The sequence below is a fragment of the Rhinolophus ferrumequinum genome, chromosome 16 (genome assembly GCF_004115265.2).
Source record: "Rhinolophus ferrumequinum isolate MPI-CBG mRhiFer1 chromosome 16, mRhiFer1_v1.p, whole genome shotgun sequence".
Classification (NCBI taxonomy): Eukaryota; Metazoa; Chordata; class Mammalia; order Chiroptera; family Rhinolophidae; genus Rhinolophus; species Rhinolophus ferrumequinum.
In genome coordinates this window covers 64,765,267-64,780,636 of record NC_046299.1, presented here as the reverse complement: position 1 = coordinate 64,780,636, position 15,370 = coordinate 64,765,267, and the positions used below count along the sequence as shown (strand labels likewise).

Below are 15,370 nucleotides of genomic sequence, written 5' to 3'. Positions count from 1 at the left end.
ATATAAATCTCACTTACTTTACATTTAAAAAATAAACACACACATAATTGGGAGACATATATTAGAAATGAGAAGCAAGTGAATCCCTCTTTTTCCTTCTGGTTTTGTATAGAGCCTGATCCTTCTTAGAGCTGTTTCTTGATGTGCAGTTAGGTAAGTAACAGTACACAATAATTCAGAACACGAGGGGGCCACTCATGTACTAAAACTACAATGTGTATAATGGTCAGAATGTTGTTACTTGAAAGCACCTTCCCAGGACCCCAAGTGTCCTAACACGCATCCATGTCCCGTCAGCACAAGCACCGGGGCAGAGCCCCTACTGCCCGCAGGCTCTAGAAGCCGGAGCTGTCCTCAGGTTTGAATGACATGCAGCCATCATTACACCCGGCTCTTGTCCACAGCAGCCGCAGCTCCTGCTCCTGTGGTAGGAATGGGCCTAAAGAGATTGCTTCCTCACGTAGGTGTCTAAGTAATGGTTACGGGGGGAAAAGTTCGCTTCCAAAGACACTCTCATGTCAACCTGAGGAAACATATATGCTCTTTCCTAGAAGAAGCAACAAATTCTCAAACTTTGTAACTCTCATTCAAGTAGCTTAATTGCTGACAGAATCACAGTGCTGCACTACCCTTTAAAAAATTACAGCAATAAGAAGTGCTAAACTCTGAAAGTAAGGTGAAAACATTCAAGATGTTCCCGTATCCTAAATTCAATACCACCACTACTGAAACACAGAAACTTTAGAAATACGATAAAAGTTAGATTATATTTATAAAAATATTCAGATGTTTTGATGGACTCTTTCATAGACACAAAATGTATAAATATTAAAAGACATTTTTGAAAGAAGTTCTTGCCATTTTTAAGTTAATACTATACTTTCTACATTACACTGGTAAGAAATAAAAAACTACTAGTAATGCTACTGCCGTTACTGAAGCCGCATGAAAGCCTTGCTTTAACCAACAAAGTGTGCCTTACTTAGGGAGGTGTTGGGATTGATGCGTGTACGCACATGTGTGTATGTGCACACACACTTTTTTCATAACAAAAATCACTTAGATTTCATCAGGTATAAAACACTGTATATATAGGTTAGGGTGAAATTTAGTTTTAGGAAAGAAAGTATTTTCTACACTGTTTTGATAATGGTTCATTCATGAACAATTTTAAAAGCTAAATATTACTGGAACTCATATGATAAAGGTACTTTCTAAACCATAATTTTCAAGTAAGACTAAATAGCTAAAACAATATGGTTTCTCAAATACAATATGAAGTTTTAGATCTCAATACAGTTTTTATTTTTCACAAAGTTTTCAATGATGTAAGGTAGGCAACAGCAAGCTTTTAATTTTAAAAAAGTTGATTCAATAAAGGCAAAATGATTAAAAACTTAATTTAAAATATCAAAAAAACAGACAAGTTCTAGGTGCTGATTTTTCAATTTACTAACAAGGCACAGAAAGCTGTATGAAAAAAAAAGTATTACTAAGCTTCAACTACCAAAAGATAGTGATGCCTTTCATTTTCACTTTTTAAAAAAGATTAAAAAATACATACATTTTTAACTCAGACTCTGTAGCACTTACACTCTTCCTCATCAACATAAAATAATTTTAGTCCTAGTAAGGAAAGTAGGTCTTCTGATTAAATCCCCTGGTTTAAGAACAATACTATACACAAATAACCAGCTTTCAAAAATAGAACACAATGGAGTTCACATGTTATTAAACACTATATAATTCTACCTTACCATAATGGCTCAGTATACGCCTTAGGTTTTTACACTACCGTCAGAATCAGTACTATAAACATCACCTATGTCACAGAGGACAATTTCCTAAGTCAAATTAATAGAAAGTCCCCGAGATTAGGAATGCTAATTAATCAGCTCTAACATTATTATCCTGGTTTTTTCCAACCTATCCAAAACAGTTCAACAACCAAAGTAACATATCTTACAAAACACTCTTGAAGTTTCTAGGAAAAAGACAGTAATAACCTTATTTTCTAACCAAAATTATGAAGCAGAGATAAAATTTGACTTGTGGAACAAAGAAGCAGCAGTGGGATCAATACTTAACCTTCTGTTTCGTGGCTAGAGAAGGATCTCCCAAACGAGGCACACAGAGAAGGACTGCTCTGAGCAATCTCAGGACACCTGTTTGGTGGGGATTCACGGGACATCCCTGAATCAGGGAACAATGGGAACACACCCAGTTCTTCCCATGCTTAGAACTTTCCTGTTAACCAAGTGTCTGCTCACACCATCGTCTCCAAGGGCCCTTCCTCAATTCAATCACCCTCCGACTACCTGGCTTCCACAGACTCTACCACGCTGCCGTACGGCCCCCGCAGACTCTACTGCGCTGTCCTATTCTCTCCAGCACTTGAAATGGCATCAACTTCTACATGTTTATAGTGGGCAATGTGATGAAGTGGGATGCTTTCTCCCAGGGAACAGTGCACTGAACACCTAGTAAGGGCTCCAAATGTATTTACTGAATGAATGAATGGACTCCCAGAGGCCCACATTCTGAAAAAATATTCAACAGGGCCATGATAATATCCATGAAACCCAAATGCATCATAAACCAGGCTAACAGGCATCTTTGGAATTTTCTATAATGATCATTACCCCAGGAGTTGAAGACTCAGTGCATAAAAAAAAAGCAACAAGACTGAAATGAACCTGAACACAATAATAACAACATTTTTACTATACCATCCCATTTCCCTCCCCTACTCTGGTGAAGTTTATTTTTAAATGTTCCTGGATTGAATCAGGAATCATGAGATTTTCCTAGATTTTAGGCTTTAAAAAACAATGCCTAGAGTAACAAATGTGGCTCTTCTAAGACCTAACCACAGAAAGAGGACCTAAATATAAAACATATAAAAACACCAATTGACTTGAAGATTATTGTTGTCAAATTGCTTTAACATATGTAACTTTAACATATGCCTACCTCTTCTAGTATTTATAGGTCCTCCACGCATAGCCAGTACCAGCTTCAAGGTATAACCTTCTGAAATGCTGCGGATAATTAACACAAAAATAAACTACAATCATCAGAATGCATTCAGTGTTAAATACACACATAATTATGTGCTGCTTTATTAGGCACTGTGCCTACCCTCTAAAATATAAAAATAGATATAGCAATGTGCATAAACATAAAATGTTAATTTATTTACATGTATAAATAATGAAAAAGTGAGCAAGTTCTCCTAAACATTAAATATGATATGAAATTTCAGAATAAAATTACTGGAGAGGACTCTATGATCGTGTGGTTTAGCCTCTTCATTTTACATGTAAGGAAACAGAGGCCCGAAGAAGAAAAGAAGCTTATCCAAGACCCTGAGTTAGAAAATAGCAGATATATTTAATAAAATAGAAGACAGAAAACAGCAAATCTACAGAGTCTCCCAGTGTTCTTCCAGCTATTCCACATCGCCTCTGACGCTTTTGCTCTTTTCTTAAGGATAGAATTAAGAATTATGTGAGAGAAGGGAGGAAGAAGGACAGTCAGATAGTGTATCTACAACCCCTGTTCACTGGGCAACAGAAAGGAGGGCTTAAGGAAAAATGAGAGTTGGTGAAGAGCAGTACTCTCTTACCCAATACTTGTGAAAACATAAAGAAAATGACATAGCCAGGTGGTAATGAGTCAGTATTCAAAGAAAGGAGCAAGGAAGGCAAGATCAGAAGAGGAAGCTCTAAAAAGGCAGGGGATAATTAGCTTGGCGTGAACAGTTAAAAGGTAAAACAAAGAACCAGAGGACAAGAACTGGGTAGTGTGGGGCACTGAGCCAACACATCTTAAAGTTCTGGATTGACACTGAAATCTAGGGATCAGAACTATTCAGAAGAAAAGAGACATGATTCAGAAGAAAAACACTGGCACATGAAGTGGTAATACTGAGTGTCTATGGAACAGCTCATACACTCACTTGTAATCATTCAAGCAATAATCATCTTCAAGTTCCATGTTATTCCAAATTAAGTGCTGCTGACAGATGGGAATACCTTAGGAAAAGGTTATAAAAAACGGTTAAAAATTCAATAGTGTTTTAAAGAGGATGATATAATACTATTTCATATAATAATAATAATAATCATAAATAATAACAATAATAATAAATTAAACACACTTCTAAATTAAATGCTAAGTGCTTAGCTAAAATCTAGGAAAAAGAGTGGCTAAAAATAGATGTATCCAATCCACTCACTTTGGAAAAATAACAGTATGTTTCAGTAACTCTCTAGCTTTGAAACAAAGTACTATGACATTCCAGAGCCGACATTACAGAGCCTTTAAAAGACAAAATACCATGAGGGACAAAACAAGATATCATGAATCAGCCCTAAAGAGCGTTTATGTAATAGTTAAGACCTAGAAGACAGTTCTAAATGCTGCAGAGTACAAACTATATTATCATATTGTGTTAAAAGTATGAGTGGGGATCGGAGAAACGGATAGGGGTTAAAATGTACATACTCCCAGCTATAAAATAAATAAGTCATGGGGATGTGATGTACAACATGGGGACTATAATTACTAATACTGTGTTATCTATCTGAAAGTTGCCAAGACAGATCTTTAAATTTTTCTCACAAGAAAACAAACAAACTTATAACTGTATGCTGATAAATGTTAACTAGACTTATTGTGGAGATCATTTTGCAATATACCCAAAGAGCAAATCATTATGTTGTACAGCTGAAACTAATATATCAATTATATCTAAATCAAAAATATGGAATATTTAGTTTACTTCCTTAGGGGTTTGCATTCTAAAAATTTGTTCCCAGAGTAAATGTCCACATGGAATAATGATTATTTATTATGTGAGTTTATTCAATGACTAAAATGGCATCTTTCATATCTCTTGTGAATAGAAAGGTCAATAATCTTAAAAAGGGGCAGACAATATAATTACCAATTAAAAACATTAATGTATTAGAAAATCCTTTCCATCTCAGTGTCTGTATGTGATTGCAGTTCATTATTGTATATATTAACATGTATTTTTGTAGAGCCTGAACACTAATTACAGAATAATTCAATCTTAGGGGGAAAAAGTGATTTTCAATGCTGAAAGATACAGTCTACAAGGCAGCTTCTATACATTTCTGTGATGTTAAAAGAACACTAGGCAGATCCCACACTCTAGCATATATATATATATATTTTTTTACAAACTGCACATTTGAATGCCCAAAGAATATCTATCTAGATTACACTATCCAGGGTAAGCATTATCTACATTTAGACATTAGGACATTTAGAGGATACTGATATGGATGAAAATCATTTTCAAACATCCCACATACTACCTTGTCTAATTACTTTTGCTTATGACACTATAAGCTGCCTAGGACAGGAAAAGTGCTGTATGTGCTGGTGTTTATTATTACAAAGCCAGTGTATACTCACACTCACATATCATTTAATACAGCTTTGTTTATACTAGTGAAAAGTTAGACAGGTGAAAATACCTCTTAATAGAAGACTGGGTAAATAAATTATGACAGAAATATATATTAAAGTGCAATTCAGTCATTACCCACAAAAAGTAAGTTTTAAAAGGATATATACCCAAAATATTGACTAGACTCACTAAGGTAAAAAGAGAAAAGTTACAAATAAACAAAATCAGAAACGAAACAGAAGAAGTACCACGGCTAACACAGAAATACAAAGGGTCACACAAGAATACTATGAAGGATTATATGCCACCAAATTCAATAACCTAGAAGAAACGGACAAGTTCTTAGAAACATATAGCCTTCCTAGGCTGAATCACAAAGAACTGGAAAATCTAAATAGACCGATCAACAGTAAGAAAATTGAAAAAATCATCCAAAACCTTCCCAAAAGCAAAAGCCCAGGACCAGATAGATTCACTAGTAAATTATACCAAACATGCAAAAAGGATCTAACACCGGTCTTCCTCAAATTCTTCCAAAATATTGAAGAAGAGGCAGTACTTCCTAACTTATTTTATGAGGCCAACATTATCCTGATAACAAAACCTGGTAAGGACAACACACACACAGACACACACACACACACACAGACACACACACACACACACACACAAACTACAGACCAGTATCTCTGATGAATAGATGCAAAAATCCTGAACAAAATTCTAGCAAGTTGAATACAACAATATACTAAAAAGATTATACATCATGATCAAGTATTGTTCATTCTAGGCTCACCAGGATGGTTCAACATATTAAAATCGATCAATGTGAAACACAACATAAAGGATAAAAATCATATGATTATATCAATAGATATAGAAAAAAAATTTGATAAGATACAACATCCATTTGTGATTAAAACAATTAAATAACTATAAAAGGAAACTACCTCAACAAAATAAAGACAAACCCTAAGCTAATATCATAATTAATAGTGAAAAACTGAAGGCTTTTGCTCTACATATAGGAATAAGACAGGGTTGCCCCCATCACCACTGTTATCAACTTAGTACTGGAAGTCCTTGCCAGAGCAATCGAGCAAGAAAAAGAAATAAAAAGCATCCAAATTGGGAATGAAGAAGTTAAATTGTCACTTTTTGCAAATGACATGATTCTTTATATAGAAAACCCTAAGGACTCCACCAAAAACCTATTAGAAACAATAAATCAATACAGTAAAGGTACTGGCTACAAAATCAATGTACAAAAATCCATTGCATTGCTATATACTAACAATGAAATTTCAGAAAAAGAAATGAAAAAGAAAAAACAATTCCTTTTGCAATTGCAACAAAAAGAATTGAATACCTAGGAATAAACTTAACAAAGGATGTGAGGGACCTATGGATTGAAAACTATAAGACATTTAAAAAATAAATTGAAGAAGACACAAACATATAGAAAGATATTCCATGTTCATAGATTAGAAGAATCAACATAGTTAAAATGGCCATATTACCCAAAGCAATATATAGATATAATGCAATCCCCATCAAAATCCCAATGGCATTTTTTAAAGAAAGAGAACAAAACAAATCGTCAGATCTGTATGGAATCACAAAAGACCCTGAATAACCAAAACAATCCTAAGAAAAAAGAACAAGGCTGGAAGTGTCACATTCTCTGACTTCAGCTTGTGCTACAAAGTGACAATAATCAAAACAGCATGGTATTGGCAGCAGACCAATAGAATTGAATTGAGAGCCCAGAAATAAACCCACATATATATGGGCAGATAATTTTTGTCAAAGGAACCAAAAACATACAGTGGAGAATAGAAAGCCTCTTCAATAAATGGTGCTGGGAAAATTGGAAAGTCACGTGCAAAAGAATGAAACTAGACTGCTATCTGTCACTGTGTACCAACATTAACTCAAAATGGATCAAAGACCTAAACATAAGACCTGAAACAATAAACTGCATAGAAGAAAGTATAAGTACTAAACTGTGGACCTTGGGTTCAGAGAGGATTTTATGAATTTGAACTCAAAGGAAAAGGAAGTAAAATGAATGGGACTATATCAAACTAAAAAGCTTCTACACAGCAAAAAAAACTATCAGCAAAACAAACAAGCAACCAACCACATGGGAGAAGATATTTGCAAACACCTCCGATAAGAGGTTAATAACTAAAATACATAAAGAACTCATACAACTCAAAACAAAAAAAAACAAATCCAATTAAAAAACGGGCAGAGGACCTGAACAGACACTTCTCCCAAGAAAACATATAAACGTCCAACTCATCTGTGAAAAAAATGCTTAACTTCACTAGCTATTAAGGAACAGCAAATCAAAACCACAATGAGATATCACCTCACCCCAGTTAGAATGGCTATCATCAACATGACAAATAATAACAAGTGTTGGAGAGGCTGTGAAGAAAAAGGAACCCGCGTACACTGTGGGTGGGAATGCAGACTGGTGCAGCCGTTATGGAAGGCAGTGTGGAGGTTCCTCAAAAAATTAAGAATAAAATTACTATATGACCCGGCAATCCGTCTCCTGGGTATCTACCCAAAAAAATCTGAAAACATTTATCTGTAAAGATATATATACAGCATATATACAGTTCATTGCAGCATTATTCACTGTAGCCAATACATGAGAACAACGAGAGCCCTTCAATGGATGATTGGGTAAAGAAGATGTGGTATGTACACACAATGGAATACTACTTACCATAAGAAAAGATGAAACAGTGCCATTTGCGACAACATGGATGAATCTTGAGATTCTTATGCTAAGTGAAATATGTCAGACAGAAAAAGTCGAGAACCATATGATTTCACTGATATGTGGGATGTAAAACTGAAAGCAACAAAGGAAAAAGACACAAATATAGAAACAAAACTCATAAACATAGACAACAGTTTAGTGGTTACCAGAGAGTAAGAGGCTAGAAGAGAAGAGGGTAAACAGGGTCAAATATATGGTAATGGGAGGAGAATTGACTCTGGGTGGTGAGCATACAATGTGATATATAGATGATTTATTATAGAAGTACAGAATTGTACACTTGAAAACTATATAATTTTACGAACCAATGTCACCCCAATAAATTTAATAAAAAAAAGAAAGAAAAACAAAATATTAAGAATCAATTATATAGTTCTAGACACTGGGAAGCCCCAGATCAATGTTCCAGCAAAGTAGGTTTCATTCTGATGCCTCTTTTCTTGGCTGGTAGGCAGCTGACATTCTCCTGTGTGCTCACCCAACCTCTTTGAGAGTGCACCCAGAGAGAAGGGGGGCTTTCTGATGTCTCTCTCGTAAGGGCGCTAATCCCAGCAAGGGGGTCCAACCCTCATGACCTCATCTAATCCTAATAATGACTCAAGCATGTTTCTTTTGTCTTTTTTTTAGAATTTTCACACAGATGTGTGTGTGTTTGAAAAAATGTTCTTTTCTACATTTAGAAAACAAACCAGAATCCATAGAACTTATGGATAATTAAAGACAATGGTGAACCATAGTTCCCATCTCCCAATATTTCCTCCCAAAACAATATAGAACAACAAGAAGGGAAATGATACACAGAAACCACACCTTCAGCCTCCTAACTTGAAATCAGAAGATGTTCAAACTTCAGAATAACTGAGAATAAAAAGCGGCCAACACCTATTCTCAGAGCAGGAAGTCTCATGCTCTCCCGCTGCAGGGCTGACTGAGAAAAATTTTGGAAAGACAGTCAGGGAAGCTAGTGATGGTATATAAGCTCAATATAAAATCATCACAAGAAAAAAGGCTATTCTATGTCTGAAAAGTCTACAAAAAGGACTCAGGTGGATTAGAGTACTGACTATAAGGAAGGGACTTTAAAGCCAAGCAATTTGAAGGCGCTTCTGCAGGAGGCAAAAACAAAAGAGGAAGAGCATCTTTTAGTAATTCCTTTATCAGGGAGGGGAACAGGAACAAGGGGTGAACACCTAAGAGTCCTCCAAGACAAAAGAAAACCACAAAACTGGAGGACTCACAACTCCCATCACCTTAAAACAAACATAAAATATCTACTAAAACATCTGGACATTGCTATATTGACAGAGAGAGCACCATTAAATAGACTCTGTAAAACACCCCTTTACCACAAAAATCAGCAAGAGAAAAATTAACAAATCCATACAAACAGTAAAAACTAGAAAACAAAACCCCACACTTATCAACCAAGGTAAAATTTTACCCAGAGAAATAACCATGAAGCAGAAGAAAACTGTAAAGCCACACCCCAAACTAGCTCAAGCATTTGAAGATATAAAAAAATGATGTGAATCAGAAATTCAAAAATTATGAACAGAAAATGTCCAAAAAAGAGAAAGCCCAACAAAACAAAACAGAGACAAATGAAAAAGAAAGCTGACTAAACTCAGAAAAGAAACGAAGGAGAAAAGACAAAATTACCTCAAAAATCATGTATAAATTACAAGATACCAAGAGATAATATAAGGGACAAGGCAGGAAAGCAACCAAGAGAATAAAAACGACATAAAGAAAGAAGAAAAAAGGGTCAGAGAGAAGGTAGTTGAAATCAAAAACAGGCCATGAAGGAATAATATTCACATTACCAAAGTCCTTGAAAAAGAAAAACAGTAAAACAGAACTAATATTTAAAACTATAATCCTGGAATACTTCCAGAAATAGAAAAAGACCTGAATTTACATTGAAAGGACCTATTAGGTACGTGGGAAAATTCACCCAGAACTATTTGATTTCAGTGATAAAGATAAAATCCTCAGCAGTTACACACACACACACACACACACACACACACACACACACACACACACACACTTCGGTTCTATTTCTTTGGAGAACCCTAATACAGATGTTGTGAAGCTGGGGAATTAGCTGTATCACTGGACCAATAGGAAATCCCTAGAACAGGATAGCTAAAGGATGTCAAACTCATTAGTACTGCATTTAAAAGCCTTTCCTACACATATCTTTAACCCTATGTTCCATTACTCTCTGTTTTAGTAATTCTACTTGAGGCACGCTTGCCTTTATTCTTTCTTCAATAAGTCCGGCTACTTCCTGACTCAAGGTATCTCCTCCTCCAGATATCCTTATTGTTCCTTCCCTTGCTTTATTAAAATTCTCACATGTCATTTCCTCATACCTTTCTTGACCACTTATAAAAAAATACACTCCCCACCGTCACCAGTGCCAATCACTCTTTATCTCTTTACCTTGCTATATCGGTTTTCATTTCATTGAGTAACCTGGCATTATATTATATGTAAGTGTAATGGATTTATTATCAGCATTATTTTTATCTGCCTTAAGTAAAACCTAAGTTTCACTGACTGGATTTTGGCCATTCTAATAGGTGTGTAGTTGTATTCCATTGATATTTTAATTCATATTTCCCTAATGACATAGGACGTTCAAATGCTTACTTGCTATCTGCACATTTTCTTTGGTCAAGTGTCTGTTCAGGTCTTTAACCTATTTTTTAATTGGGTTATTTTCTTATTATTGAGTTTTAAGAGTTCTTTATATATTTTGCATAATAGTCCTTTATCAGATCTGTCTCTTGCAAATATTTTCTCCCAGTTTGTGGCTTGTCTTCTCATTCTCTTGACATTGTCTTTCACAGAGTAGAAGTTTTTAATTTTAATGAAGTGCAGTTTACCAATCACTTTTTTCATAGATCATGCTTTTGGTATTGGATCTAAAAAGTCATCACCATCCCCAACATCATCTGGGCTTTTCTGCATGTTATCATTGAGGAGTTTTATAGCTTGCAATTTACATTTAGGTCTATGACACATTTTGAGCTAACTTTCTTGGAGGGTGTAAGGTCTGTGTGAAGAATGTCCAGTTCTCCCAGGGTTATTTGTTGAAGAGACTTTGCTCCATTGTATTGGCTTGCTCCTTTGTCAAAGATCAGTTGGGTTCATTTATGTGGGTCTATTTTGGGCTCTTTATTCTAGTCCATTGATCTATTTGTCTATTCTTTTATCCTTACTACACTGTCTTGATTACTGTAGCATTTTAGTAAGTCGTGAAGTTGGGTAGTATCAGTCCTCCAGCTCTGTTCTTCTCCTTCAATATTGAGTTGGATATTCTGGGTCTTTTGCCTCTCCATAAAAAATGTACCGTCAGTTTGTTGATACTCACAAAATAACGCGCTGAGATATTTATGGGATTGTGTTGAATCTACAGACAGCTTGACAATATTGTCTTCCTATTCATAGACGTGGAATCTCTCCCCATTTATTTAGTTATTGTTTGATGTGTGTCCTCAGAGTTTTAAATTTTCCTCATATAGACCCTGTACATATTTTGTTAGATTTATATCTAAGGTTTTCATTGTATTGGGTATTAATGTTCCAGGAGTTTTTGTTGTTGTTGATTCTTTTGGATTTTCTACACAATCATGTCAGATGTAACAAAGACAGTTTTATTTTTCCCTTCCCAATATGTAGACCTTTTATTTCCTTTTCTGGTTTTATTGTATTAGCTAGAACTTCCAGTACAGTATTCAAGCAGCAGTGAGAGGGGACATCTTTGCCTTGTTCATTATCTTAGCAGAAAAGATTCGAATTTCAAACCATTAAGTATGTAGGTTTTTGTCAAATTGAGGAAATTCCCCTCTATTCCTAATTTGCTGAGAATTTTTATTATGAATGAATGTTGGATTTCATATCAAATGCTTTTTTTGCATCTACTGATATGATCATGTGGTTTTTCTTCTTTAGGCTGGTGAGGTGATAGACTACCTTTTATATGTGTGTGTGTGTGTGTGTGTGTGTGTGTCATTTTGTTTGTTTTTTAGTTTCAGGTATACAGAACAATGTAATATAATAGACATTTACACCCCTCACAAAGTGATAACCCCCTCCGCGAATCTACTACATCTCTGACATCGTATATAGCTGTACTCCACATCCTGTGACTACATATATATGTATATATGTGTGTGTGTATATATATATGTGTGTGTGTGTGTATGTGTATATATGTATAATTTTACATATATATACATATATAAAATTATAATTGATATTCAGTATTATTCAGCTTCAGCTTCAGGTATACAGTGCTGTGGTCAGGCATCTATCTATACCGTCCCTGAAGTGGTCTCCCTAATAAGACAAGTGGTCCATCTGACAGCCTACAAAATCTTTACAACATTATTATTTTATTTATTTATTTTTTAAAGATTTTATTGGGGAAGGGGAACAGGACTTTATTGGGGAACAGTGTGTACTTCCAGGACTTTTTCCAAGTCAAGTTGTTGTCCTTTCAATCTTAGTTGTGGACGGCACAGCTCAGCTCCAAGTCCAGTTGCCATTGTTAGTTGCAGGGAGTCGACGAATCGAACCTGCAACCTTGTGGTAGAGAGGATGCGCTCCAACCAACTGAGCCATCCGGGAGCTCAGCAGCAGCTCAGCTCAAGGTGCCGTGTTCAATCTTAGTTGCAGGGGGTGGAGCCCACCATCTCTTGCGGGAGTCGAGGAATCGAACTGGCAACCTTGTGGTTGAGAGCCCATTGGCTCATGTGGGAATCGAACTGGCAGCCTTCGGAGTTAGGGGCACTGAGCTCCAACCACCTGGGCCACCGGGCCGGCCTCTTTACAACATTATTGATTATATTCCCCAAACTGTCTTTCGTATCCCCGTGGCAATCCTGTAGCTACCAATTTGTGCTTTCTAATCTCCTCAACTTCTCCCTCATCTAGCAACCATCAGTTTTTCTCTGTATCTCTGAGACCACTTCTGATTAGTTTGCTTATTTATTCTGTTCTTTAGATTCCACATATAAGTGAGATTCCACATATAAGTCTTTCTCTGTCTGACCTATTTCACTTAGCATAATGTTCTCTAGGTCCATCCATATCGTTGCAAATGGTTAAGATTTCATTCTTCTTTATGGTCAAGTAATAATACTCCATTGTATAAATGTACCGCAGTTTCTTAATCCAGTCATCTACCAATGGGCATTTCAGTTGTTTCCATGTCTTGGCTATTGTAAATAGTGCTGCAATAAACATGGGGCTGCACAGTATATTTTTTTTTGAATCAGCATTTTGGATTTCTCTGGATAGATACCTAAAAGTGAAATTACTGGGTCATAAGGTAGTTCCATAAGGTAGTTTTTGGGATAGCTCCATAACGATTTCCTAGTGGCTGCACCAATCTGCAATCCCACCAGCAGTGCACGAGGGTTCCCTTTTCTCCACATCCTCACCAGCACTTGTTTGTTGATTTACTGATAATAGCCATTCTGATCAGAGTGAGGTAGTATCTCATTGTGTTTTTTATTTGCATTTCTCTAATGATTAGTGAGGTTGAGCATTTTTTCATAGGTCTGTTGGCCATCTGTATGTTCTTAGAAAAATGTCCCTTTATGTCCTCTGCCCATTTTTTAATTGGGTTGTTTTTTTTGGTGTTGAGTTCAATGAGTTTTTTTATAAACTTTGGTATTAACCCCTTATCAGATGTATCACTGACAAATATCTTCTCCCATTCATTAAGATGCCTTTTTGTTTTATTGATGGTTTCCTTTGCTGTGAAAAAACTTTTGAGTTTGATGTAATCCCATCTATTTATTTTTTTCCCCACTTCCCTTGCCTGAGGGAATGTATCAGGAAAAACCATTACTAAGGGTAATGTCTGCAAACTTACTTCCTATATTTTCTTCTAAGAGTTTTATGGTTTCGGATATTACATTTAAGTCTTTACTCCATTTTGAATTTGTTCTTTTATATGGCGTAAGGAGGTGGTCCAGCTTCATTTTATTGCATGTATCTGTCCAGGTTTCCCAGCACCACTTATTGAATACACTGTCTTTACCCCAATGTAAATTATTGCTGCCATTGTCATAAATGACCATATAGGTATGGATTTATTTCTGGGCTACTTTGTTCCATTGATCTATGTGTCTGTTTTAATGCCATGCTGTTTTGATTACTATAGACTTGTAGTATGATTTTTTTTTTTGTTTTTTTTTGTTTGTTTTTTTTTTTTTTTTTTAGGTTAGGTGTGATATTTATTTTTTTTATTTTTTTATTTTTTAATTTATTGGGGTGACAATTGTTAGTAGAATTACAAAGATTTCAGTTGTGCAATTCTGAATCACATCATCCATAAATCACACTGTGTGTTCACCACCCAGAGTCAGCTCCCCTTCCATCACCGTACATTTGATCCCCCTCACCCTCGTCCCCCACCCCCCAACCCCCTTACGCTCTGGTAACCACCAAATTACGTTCCCCAGATTAATTTTCAAACCCCGTGGCCATCCTGTGGTCACCGACTGCCCTCCAATCCCCTCACCCTCCCCCCCACCCCCCACTCCCCCCGCCCATCTAGCAACCCTCAGTTTTTCCTCATTGTCTCCCAAACAGTTTCTGATTAGTTCATTCACTTATTCTTTTCTTTAGAATCCGCAAATAAGTGAGATCATATGGAACTTATCTTTCTCTGTCTGACTTATTTCACTTAACATAATGTTCTCTAGATCCATCCATGTTGTTGCAAATGGTAAGATTTCTTTCTTCCTTATGGCTGCATAATACTCCATTGTATAAATGTACCACAGTTTCTTAATCCAGTCATCTACCGATGGGCATTTTGGTTGTTTCCATGTCTTAGCTATTGTGTATAGTGCTGCAATAAACATAGGAGTGCATAGAGATTTTTGAATTGAAGTTCTGGATTTCTCCGGATAGATACCTAGGAGTGGAATTACTGGATCATAAGGTAGTTCCATTTTCAGAATTTTGAGATACCTCCATACTGTTTTCCATAGCGGCTGCACCAGTCTGCAATCCCACCAACAGTGCACAAGCGTTCCCTTTTCTCCACATCCACGCCAGCACTTGTTGTTTGTTGATTTATTGATGATAGCCATTCTGAC

General features: G+C 36.0%; 1 protein-coding gene across 1 annotated transcript in view; it reads right to left on the bottom strand.

Moving 5' to 3' along the window:
• ZFAND4 (zinc finger AN1-type containing 4) overlaps positions 1-15,370 on the bottom strand; it is a 118,914-nt gene that overhangs the window by 46,711 nt on the left and 56,833 nt on the right. The window contains exons 2-3 of the mRNA XM_033131219.1: positions 3,962-4,037; positions 2,974-3,041 (exon numbers count right to left, since the gene is read on the bottom strand). Of these exons, the coding sequence (XP_032987110.1) occupies positions 2,974-3,041; positions 3,962-4,037 (144 nt within the window). The remainder of the gene's footprint in view (positions 1-2,973; positions 3,042-3,961; positions 4,038-15,370) is intronic.